Source organism: Felis catus, chromosome B4, assembly GCF_018350175.1.
Source record: "Felis catus isolate Fca126 chromosome B4, F.catus_Fca126_mat1.0, whole genome shotgun sequence".
Classification (NCBI taxonomy): Eukaryota; Metazoa; Chordata; class Mammalia; order Carnivora; family Felidae; genus Felis; species Felis catus.
The window spans coordinates 83,374,299-83,385,035 of record NC_058374.1 but is presented as its reverse complement, the minus strand read 5'-3'; the positions used below and the strand labels follow the sequence as shown (position 1 = coordinate 83,385,035).

Here is a 10,737-nt window from a genome sequence, read left to right as displayed (position 1 = left end):
TTTTGAGCCTCAATTTCCTCACCTGAAAAATAGGAAATGCTAAGAGTGACACATGGCTCTGAAGCTGCTTTCACTTCCCCCTACGCCCCACCCCTTTCCCTTCAGCAGCATCTTCTCCTTCCATCCCTACTCTGAATCTGACTCTCCCCTGGGGTTCTACCTTAGGAATGAAGTGAGCAGTACAAGCACCCTCAACAGAGTGGGCCATTGAAGGAGAGGCTTGAAATGTCTGGGGAGAAGATGCCTGGGCCACAGGGAGACAGACTAGAGTTGGGAAAACATGTAATTGTGAGAAAAAAAGAAGCAATTAAGAGATCAATGCTGGGCTGGGCTGGGCTGGGCTGGGCTGGGCTGGGCCTGGCCAGGCCAGGCAAGGATTTGGGGGCAGTTCGGCCACAGTGTTCTCTTCCTCCTTTCCAAGATTATAGCAGAAGGGATAGAAGTTAGAACTCTGAAAGAATGCAACTAAATCAGGCTGATTCAAGGGTCGAGAGGGAGTGGCCTGGGGAGACGCATTCGCACTGGAGTGCTGGGGGGAGGCAGACACGGGAAGTTTCTGCATTCAGTAGCAGGGGAGAAGTACTGACCCTCACTTGGCCTGAGGACCAAGGTGATGGGTCAGCTGCAGCTGGGAGGAGGACAGAGGGAGAAATGAGAATGAGACTGGATGCCAGACTCACCTCCCAATGCTCAGGGGCCTGAACCTAGTTGTCCCGGTGGTGTGGAAGGGCCAGAGAAGCACCTGCCCGATTTTTTTCTGGCCTGGCAGTTGAGTCTGAAGGTTTAAAGGGTGAGGAGCTGGTGGGTGAACAATGAGTAGAAAGAGACTCAAGGACCACACCTATTGAGCTAGATCCCGCATGGGAATTTTGGGACAAAGCGTATACAACATCATTCCTTAGTGTGCCCAGCTCAGGGGCTGTTGGAAAGTGGGCTGCTGGATAACTCCAGCTGACTGCAGGGTTTGTGTGGTTGTGTGTGTGTGTGTGTGTGTGTGTGTGTGTGTGTGCCTGCAGCCTATATCCTCCTTTTTCTCCACCAGCCTCCCCCCTCCCCTCCAGCCACCCTGGGATTGGTGATTCACAGCCCCTCCTCCGGCTCCCCCAGACCCTCCCAGAGCCTTTATCAGGGAGCTGGGCCGGTGTTCCTGCCACATCCTCAGATCCCCTCCACTCCCTGTTTCTCTGCACGGAGGGAGGCAGCGGCACTACCAGCGCGTGGGGAGTGGGCACTGCTGCCGACCAGCTCCCTGATCCTGCTAGACCATCTGCCCTGGGCTCAAAGCTACTCCACAGGTAGGCACGAGTGGGAGAATGTCGGATGGACTGGAGTTGGCACCAAAGGACAGAGGCCAGAGTTAGGAGGGAATAAAGGAGCGGGGGGAATAAAGGTGGCAGCTTTTGATCTGGGAGCAGGGTAGTGGGAAGGTGAGTGGAAAGCACCGATAGGGTTTAAAAACCAGTAATGTTTGGAGCCTGCGGGTTCAGACTGACCCTTCCAATACTAGAAAGTTTTTGCCTAAGTCTGGGTTACCCAGTGCTGGAAAATAGAATCCAGGATCCCTCCTCAAGCTATGAAGACAGACTGGTGCGTGTCCCACGGATCTATCATCTTCCCTGGAAGACTAGCATCTGGCACTTTTGCAACATTGCTCATTGCCAGGTGCTCAGCCTGGGGAGATGTGTGGTGGGGGAGTGGGGAAATTGAACCCAAAGGATGGCCCTCCTGCTCAGAGATACTCTCCCCAGAACAGGGCTTGGGGGGTGGATCTGGGGGCTGGGGAAGCAGGATCAAGCCAGGCTGCCAGTTGCATAATGTCTCCTGCATTTGCACCCATGCCACATCCTCCCTGCACCCCTGTCCTGTCCCTCTGCCCTCCTAGGCACCATGAGGAGTGCCCTGCTGTTCGCAGCCATTCTGGCCATTAGCCTGGTTCACGGTTTGGGGGCTGTCTGTGAGGACTCACGGGAGCAGGTGGTGCCCGGTGGGGGCCACAACAAGGTAAGGCGCCCCCTCTGGTTGTGCCCACTCTGGCAGAGTCCTGGGCAGCGTCATGAGAGCCGGTGCCCTGCCTGTTCCACAGCTGTTGAGAGGAAGGTGGGGTGGAAGTTACCCGGGTTATCCATCAGAGGGTGGGTTTCTCTGACTCTCTGGCGGTCTCCCGTTCTCAGTGTCTCTAGGGATGCCTCTAAGTGTCTCTCTCCCTCTGCGTGTCTTTGATAGCCCTGTACCTAAAAAGTGCCCTACCAATACGTTGTTTGGTTGGTTGATCGGTGACTTAGGGATACTGTGAAGGGTAAGCTAGGGTGGTCCAGCTCAGTTGCCATCCTTCTACAGGGGGCAGATCCTTTCCACTCCCTGGATGGTATGAAATATACTCAGAATTTCTCTCCCAAATGGTCATTTATATGCTATTTTACCTATCAGTTACGTGTATTATTTTATTTTCAAAATTCAAATAAATTCCTATAGGCTCTGCTCATCCACCCCCAGTAACCTCAGGTGTTCCTAAGCCCTAACCTCTTCTTTCTTTTTCCTCGCCCTGCTCTAGCCTCTGCTTAGTCAGGATAGGAGGTAAAATCTCCACGAAACAGACCAGGCCCCAATTTCCAAAGTTTCTCTAAGAAAAAGAACAGGAGTTGTCAGGAAAGGGGTACAGGGGGAGAGCAGGGAGGGAGTCTTTTCAAGGTTTTGAAATGGCAGCAATTACATTGGTACACATGCTTTTAAGATGATTATAGGTGGAACTCATTACAAATTCAGTGTGTGAAGTCTAACTGCCTCTCCAGCTCAGATCTGTTTAGCATCTCATTACAGGAGGTGGGCAGAATATTTGAACAATTTGGGAAAAGTGGCTGCCTAGGATGTCGTGCGCAGGGCAAAGAGAGAAATCAGTCTTCATCCCTATGTGTCGCGGGGCACGCCAGGCTGGCAGCCTTGCAGGTGGCGGCCATTGCACCAGATCCAAAAGACCAGAAGCAGTTCAAAAATATAAAAAATACACAAGGAGTGCCAAAAATGGGCTGGACACTGTGCTCAGAGCCCACAGTTCCAGCTGGAGATGGTCAGAGTATCTGGCTGTATTTCTTTAAAGCGAGCTTGCTTCAAGACCTTGGGCCAGGTGGTCAATGAAAGAGAGAGGTTGCCATCTCACCCCTTTTCCCTGAAGGTCTGTGAGGATGAGGGAAATTGGGGTGAGATGAGGGCAGGGTATATGTGTGCCCGGGTAACTGGTTGGTATATGCAGGGTGCATCTGTGTAAATGTGCTGTGTGTGTGCCTGGGAGCCTAAGGACACCTGGGCTCTGGAGAGAGAGGCACCGCTGAGATTCAAGGTGAGAATCTCCAAACATGATCATTGTCATTGTTTCTCTGCAGCTGCAACTAACTGGCTGTGTGGTGTGTGCCCACCAACCATCCTGCTGTGCCCAGGCTGCTTAAAAAAAAAATCAGCAAGACAACGAAGAGCCCCTGGTCCAGAATGGGGTTCAGTTGTAGAGGATAGGAGGTGTCATTCTGAACACACTGTTTTCCAGGCAATCTAAATTCAGTGTAGAAAGGAGAGAGGGAGCGACAACCAGAGGCAGAAATCTATGGAGAAGAAAAGAGAATGAGAGGTGGTGGGAACCACAGGCAGAGAAACATCCACGAACGTACTGCAGAGTAGGGGAATTTCAGGATTGCAGATGCGCCCCTGCTGCCTACGGACACCCATCCCGAGGACTGAGTCCTGTCTGTGACTCAATCATGGAATACAGAGGATGCTTGCTCTGTCCGATGGGCCTTTCTTGGGAATGGTGGAAATCATGGCTCACTCCCATAGTGGGGCAACCACATCCTTGGGCAAACTGGTTCCTGATGTGCCAAGGAGAACAGAACCAATGGCCCTTCTCACTGAGAGGCGGCAGGAGATGGGAGAGAGCCCTAAGGGACAGTCTCCTTTGAGCTTGGGAGACAGTGACCAACTGTCCCAGTTTTCCCAGGACAAGCGTAAGCCCCGAAAGCCCCACATCCCAGGGAAGCTCTTAGTCCTGGACAAACCAGGACACTTGGTCTGCCTACAGGGATGCCCACTGTGTTCTCTTTACCAGTGCTTCTCAAATCTTGCTGTGTATATGCGTTGCCTGGGAGCGTGGTTAAAACACAGATTGTCTTCATAGGTCGGGGTAGGACTGAGACTGAGATTAAGTATTTCTAACAAGCCCACAGCAGTGGTGCTGCTGTTCCGTGAACCACAGTTTGAGAGCCCACTTCTCTTCCAGTGTAAACCAGAGGAAATCCTGAAGGAAACAAAATGTCAGGTTTAGCTGTGATGGGCTCAAGAAGAGGTTGTTCTTTGTGGGGAGGGGTAAGAGGATTAGGTGTGAGCCTCAGCCCTCTTTGTTTCTGTCCCTTAGAAGGACTTGGACCTCTACCAGCTGCCTCCATCTTTGCTCCGGAAACTCTATGACAGCCGCTCAGTCTCTCTGGATGGATTGCTCAAAATGCTGAGCAAGGCTAGCGTGGGTAGGAAGCAGCCTTGGGGGAAGTGTGGTGGGGGGGCAAGATTCTGACCATTAAATAGGCTTGGGAGGAGCCTTCAGGTGGGATGGAGACTGGAGATGGCTTGGTGAATAATTGAGGGTTGTGACCTGAATCCCCTCTAACTGTCACTTTCCAGATTCTATTCCCCAGTTACACATTGTTCTTGCTTTCACAGATCCTAAGGAATTGCCACTTCCCCAGAAACGTGAGTAGCCTCTTGTCCCTCCCTGTCTCTGCTGACTGCTTGCTAGCGTTCCATGGGCGTGGGGCCCAGTGACCATTCTGGCTGGCCCCGTCTCAGCTGGCACAGACAATAAGCCAGCTGCAACTGTTCAGCCAGTCTTTCCTGGATGTGAGAGGTCACTGGGAACCAGGAGGAAGCAGGTGTGAGGAGTGTGGTGGACTTTCCCTTCATCAGCTGGTCATTGGGAACCAAGAGGATCTCTTGGTGGCTGTGAAGATTCTAAGCCAAGCACCTGTGGGGGCAGAGAATTCTTGAAGTGTGGAGGAGGGAGAGGTGGGCAGAGAGGGTGAGCTTAGGGGATAGCCTGTTCCCCTAACTCGGGGGACAAGCTGTGGCATGATAAAGAACCAAAGGTCAGAAACCCGATTTCAGAAGTCTTGACACATCTCTCCCCCCTCACCCCACTCCCACTGCCCATTATCACTGTTGGCAATGTTGGTCCTTTTTCTACAGGTGACATGCACGACTTCTTCGTGGGACTTATGGGCAAGAGGAACAGCCAGCCAGGTAGGAGTGTGTGGAGGTACAGTGGGAGGGTTTAGGGTACTACTGGCAAAGATATGGCAGAAGTCAAGTGCCTCATATTCGTCACCAGAGGGAAAGACAGGACTTTTCTTAGCTACAGTGAGGGTTCCTTGGCCCTTCTACCCAATCAGGTTGGATCCATGGTCCAGCTCTCCCTAGGAGCACAATGGGGAGACCTTTATAAGATAGTTCTGCTGCAGCTGGGAAGGAGTTGGGGGAATCTGTTTCCTCCCTATCTCCCAAACACAATGTGCTTCTTGTTCCCGACTCTGTCTTCCAACGCTGTCTTTCATGGCTAGCTAGCCCTTCGCTGTTGGGTCAGGGTGAAGGTCACATTCAAAAACATCTCTCCTAACAACACTGTTTACTTTACCCCAGACACTTCTATTGATGTAAACCAAGAGAATGTCCCCAGCTTTGGCACCCTCAAGTATCCCCCCAGTGCGGAATGAGGTAAGAATTGTTGGTTAGGAGAGGAAAGGGACTGTGGGAGCGGGGAGGGGGGAATGGGGTTACCACAAAGGCATTTCCTCTGATGCTACAGGCATTAATACTCATAAATCTGCCTTAAAATATACTGCCAGTGCCCAGCACACTGTTGGCCAAACACCATCACTTAGAGGTGCATACTGGTCTGCAAGAACATGCACACTCACATGCACACACGTGCTCACACACACACACACCCTTCTTTCTTTCTTCTTCCCCTGTATCATGGACCCTGGCTGACTCATGAGCACGCATTAGTGGTGGGGAATGGGGAGAGAGGGGCTTCTCCTGTGGCTTCTCTGATGGGCAACTTCTGTTGTTTGGACTCCATTCTCTTATTATCTACATATAAGATGAAGAGACCATCATCTGAAAATTACAGGCACAATAATTACAATTATTACAATTCGTACGTAAAGTGTTCTGCCTCTTAGGTGGGCTAAAACCTTTCAGATCATTCAGAATCTCCAGTGACTGGGTCCGGTGTGTAGTTCTTCACAAGAGTGCTTTAGGAAGAAATGCAAGGAACTCTGAAATTTAACAGGGTGTAACTAGCTTGGTTGCTTTGTGTAGCAAAACGGGTAAGAGCATAGCCTGAGTTTGAATCCTAGATCTGCAGCTCACTGGCTGTGTCCCCTTGGCCAAGTTATATAACCCTTCTGTGCCTCAGTTTCCTCATCTGAAAAGTGGGAGGGATATTATTTTGCAGGGTTGTGCTTTTGAGGATTGAGCGTAGGTAAAGTCTTCAGAACAGTACCTGGCACACAGTGCATAGTGCTGTGTGTTGGCTGTGTTAGGATTACTGCCGTCTGGGAGGCATGGGTAATGTCCCAGTGTCCCCCCTGCCTGGCTCTGGTCTGTCTGCCTAGAGCTGGCTCGGCTGGACCCTGGGCTTGAGTGGGCTGACAGATCTCTCCCTTAGTGTTCGAGTATGAGAGTCTCCCAGGGAAGCGTCTAGTCAAAACACAGAAACTACCGTGTCAACCCCATCTTCCCCCACACGGCAATAGCGGCCCAACTGATGGATTTCTTTGCATTCTGAAGAAAGACGGTGTGGGGGGAGAAAAAGAGAGGCATCGGGAAGCCTCTGTCAGCACAGAGAGACTCCTGTCCCTGTCCCTGTATCCCTGTTACCCGCAGTCACCGGTCTCAGGGGAGACCAGAGGAGCAAGAGCTCTCGATGGCTCTCGATGAAACTGCCTGTGCATGGCTCCCTGGGCCCAGAGACTAGGTCTAGCCCCCCATTCAGTGTTGGGTGAGAGGGCACAAAGAGCCGTAATAACCGTAACTCGCTGATTACATGGTACTTACCGTATCATTTTGCTCTCATTAGACGGTTATTTCAGTCCTGCCGACCGCCAGATAATTATACGGGCAGCTATATCTGGATGACATAGTCTCCCCCAGCGTTATGCATCGGCCATAAAGATAATTACAGTGCAATTTTGCCATAGTATTTTATACAAATGGTGGAAACAAGTGCATTGTGGAAATCTACTTTTAATGCTCGCTGGTGAATCTAGGCTCTTTCAGAGGGGCCAGTCTCATAATTACAGCCTTCATAATGTCACCACTGATGGAGCATTCTCAACCTGTTAGGTGCCAGGAAGAATAGCACATAAAGTCCCCGGAGGCTGGCATTTAAAGGAGATTAGGTGAGATGGATCAACACAGATCATTGTGTCATCTGATTTCATTCATATGAAACTGCTAACAAAGGAAGTGATCTCTGGGCCTCTTCTTCCTCTGGGAGGTTTCTGGAAAGAGGAGGAGGGACTGGGGGACCCTGGAGAAGCATCAGCACCCAGGCACGTTGAATGGGGCTATAGTTTGCCTGACTCATGGGATGCTGAGCACGGGAGCCTGCTTAAGATTCTCTCTCTCTCCCTTTGCTCCTCTCCCTCTCTTAAAAAATAAATAAATAAATAAATAGCATGGTAAACTTGCAGCTGGGAAGGAACAAGCTCCTGCGGCTAGAAGAGTTCAGTCCTCCAGTTCAAAGGCTACAGGGAGAGCTGAGGGCTGAGACTTCTGTTCTCTTTTCCTCCCTTACATACCCCACTGCTTCCCCGACGAGTGGTCGGTGGGAGTTTTACAGGATAGAAGATGTGATTTCATTTTTGCTCCTCAGCACTCCACTTCTGGACTCGTGGGCTGCATCATGAAGACACCTGCCCCCCACCTCCCAACCCCCAGCTGCACGTGCTCCATTTCCCTTTCTTCGCCCCCCACCACCCCCCACCTTGTAACACTCCTGTGCTTTGACTCCTTCCCCATCCCTCTACCTCACCGTGATGGAGAAACTGCAGAGTGAGCACCCTCAATCCTAGTGGGCATTGACCCTAGATCCCCTTGGATAATGTAAGTGTCCTACATTTAAAACTATGACATCTCTTTCCATTCCTCAACAATAAAAGATTTTCACATATGACCTAGAGTGATGTATTTATTTGGCTGGTGGGTGAGTTTTTCTCTTCCTTGACTCTTCGAGCTACGTAATATACACATACATGTATGCACACATACATATATCATATATAAATGGAAACATCTTTATTTGGCACACATATCAATTTTCCCAACAGTGCCTTCAGCAGTGCTTCATACAATTAGTATGGAAGATTTATTTAGTAATTAAAAAATAAATGAAGGGCGCCCGGGTGGCTCAGTTGGTTGAGCGTCTGACTTCGGCTCAGGTCATGATCTCACGGTTCATGAATTCCAGCCCTGCATCCGGCTCACTGCTGTCAGCACAGAGCCTGCTTTGGATCCTCTGCTCCCTTTCTCTCTCTGCCTCTCCCCTGCTCATGTTCTCTCTCTCTCTCTCAAAAATAAATAAACATTTAAGAAATAATAAATGAATGAATTTGGAAGATGGTTTCTGGTGGTCAAAGACTTTCACAGACTAACTTCAGATAAAGGAAAAATATATTCTCAATGGCTTGTCTGTATTTCTAGGATGAGCCTAGGAGACATCAGTCCCTGCATCTGACTCTACTTAGAGAAGGAGAGGGAGGTCAAGGCTGTGCAAGGACCCAGCCACAGAGGAGGATGCATCTATTGAATTGTACCATTTTTCTGTCTCCAAATGTCGAGCATGGATCCTGTAACGGTGACCTATACACATTGTTTACAGTGGAGCCAGCGGTGGACAAGCAAACAACGCTTGGTCTTGCCAGGATGGGGTGTGGATGGGGAAGTTACTACGGAGGCCAAGAAAGAAGGGAGCAGGTATCTTCAGTGTCAGCTGGCCATTTCAGTTATTATAAAGGGAAAACATTTGTCTCAGACTCCTCTACAATGCAACTGACACCAGCCCCTGTAGCACTGGTCTAGCAGTCCACAGAATATGTAAGCCCAAGGATCCCAAGGAGGTGTTCTGTACCCTAAGGGAACAGTCTGGGAGATCCTCAGGCTCCGTATTTTAGCTCCATTCCCCCAAGGCAGTGTAGAGACAGGGCCACGGAGCCAGAGGTCGCTTCCTACAGTTCCTTCACCCCAGTGAAAGTTCTCTCTTCCCAGAACCTTAATGGGGCAACTTTGGACCCACAGCTGAACGGCGGGGATGGGGGAGGAGAGAAAGCTCAACTCAGCATCCCTTAGGTCAGGTTTATTGCTACAGGTCAAAGAATGTTCTTACCCCAGAGCCTCAAGCCTTTCTTCAATGACTCATCATGTTGGCTTTTCAAAATGATTTATCTAGAAGGTTTTAAAGTGGGGTAACTTTTGCAGAGTCTGGGGAATTTATTTAGGTCATGAAAGCTTCAAGAGTTGTTTCTGCTCAGACTTGGGAGATGGGCGTGTGTGCGGAGATGACACAGTGCTTTGCCAAGTAGGAGCATAAATGCAGAAAGGTTGCTCTCTGGTGGGGCTGACAAAAATTGCAGTCCTTGGGATTCCAGGAAAAAGGAAGCCAAATTTTAAGTCAGATTCCTGTTTTTGTACTTGGAGAACGTGTGAAGGAATACTGGCCCTCCTCTTCCTGTTGTAAAGAGGTTGGTGCCTAAGGAGACCTGGCCAATAAGACCTTGACCGGATTTGTGGCTTCTCCACTTAGCTGTGTGTGTGTGTGTGTGTGTGTGTGTGTGTGTGTGTGTGTGAGACTGGGATTGCATGGTGATTTTTACTTTAAAAAGATTTCAGTCTTAAAGTTTCTGGACTAATTCCAACGTGTGTGGAGGTGTGGTTTCGCCACACTAACAAGCAGTGCTCTGACACTGTCAACCCAAAGATAATATCAGATTCCACAGGTTAAGAGCTCTGAGGCACTGAGACTGCCTCTTGCTTGGGATGCCCTCTCATGTCCAGGTTGTTACCTGTGTTCTGACCTACAGGCTCCGGTAATGAAATAAAATATATATATTTCTTATTATAAATTACAATATCACAACTATAAACAGTATAAACTTTAATCTACACCTTTAGGGTGGTTTCTTAGCTCGTGAAGTACATTTACCAGGGTCAACACTCCCCCAGAGATAGTTAAGGCATTTGGTTAGGAAGCTTGAAGAGGCCCCAGACTTTTGCAACCTAACGTCTCAGAGTCATGCTGGAGGTGTGGAGTCTATCAGTTGTGTGAGGGTCCACTTTAGGGGCACACTCGGTCACCTCGTCCAACTGTGGGGGTTGGCCTGCCACTGGAACGTGTATCAGCTTCCAAGTGACCCTTTCGTGAGAGAGCTAAGTGGGATTGTCTGCCCCCCAAACTACAAGAGGGTCCTATGACCGTTTTTGTATCTCCTTGCTAATAGATATTACATGATTGGCGTCATTTGGTAGAACACTTGCTTTTGGTATAATCTAACACCAGTTAGTGAGGTTGTGGAACGGGGGACACCCAATCTCCCACATGCGTCAAGATAACTGATGGTTACTGAATAGCCAAACTGTCTTCGATCACTTGGCAACTTCCAGCGCATCCTCCTCTTCCCATTCACCCATGGAGGAATTACTGAA

At 49.8% G+C, this 10,737-nt stretch overlaps 1 protein-coding gene across 3 annotated transcripts; it reads left to right on the top strand.

Annotated features, from left to right (window-relative positions):
• Window positions 1-1,116: 1,116 nt before the first annotated feature.
• TAC3 (tachykinin precursor 3) lies at window positions 1,117-8,212 on the top strand. 3 transcript variants are annotated; one of them, XR_002159828.3, is made up of 8 exons: window positions 1,117-1,295; window positions 1,883-2,001; window positions 4,397-4,505; window positions 4,699-4,728; window positions 5,221-5,274; window positions 5,671-5,745; window positions 7,381-7,436; window positions 7,913-8,212. XR_002159828.3 is itself a non-coding variant. In XM_019835104.3 (7 exons), the coding sequence occupies exons 2-6, from the start codon at window positions 1,888-1,890 to the stop codon at window positions 5,742-5,744; spliced, it is 378 nt and encodes a 125-aa protein (XP_019690663.1). In that variant the 5' UTR covers window positions 1,120-1,295; window positions 1,883-1,887; the 3' UTR covers window position 5,745; window positions 7,913-8,212. The 3 variants fall into 3 exon arrangements, 2 of the variants coding, with proteins under 2 accessions (XP_019690663.1, XP_003988973.1); XM_019835104.3 differs by lacking the exon at window positions 7,381-7,436 and having other exon boundaries at window positions 1,120-1,295; window positions 4,400-4,505; XM_003988924.6 differs by lacking the exon at window positions 7,381-7,436 and having other exon boundaries at window positions 1,125-1,295.
• The last annotated feature ends 2,525 nt before the right edge of the window (window positions 8,213-10,737 follow it).

Coding starts and splice junctions, on each gene's coding strand:
- TAC3 (XM_003988924.6), top strand. CDS start 1,888: ATGAGGAGTGCCCTGCTGTTCGCAGCCATTCTGGCCATTAGCCTGGTT. Junction 2,002..4,396: donor CCGGTGGGGGCCACAACAAG/GTAAGGCGCCCC, acceptor TCTGTCCCTTAG/AAGGACTTGGACCTCTACCA. Junction 5,275..5,670: donor CAAGAGGAACAGCCAGCCAG/GTAGGAGTGTGT, acceptor ACTTTACCCCAG/ACACTTCTATTGATGTAAAC.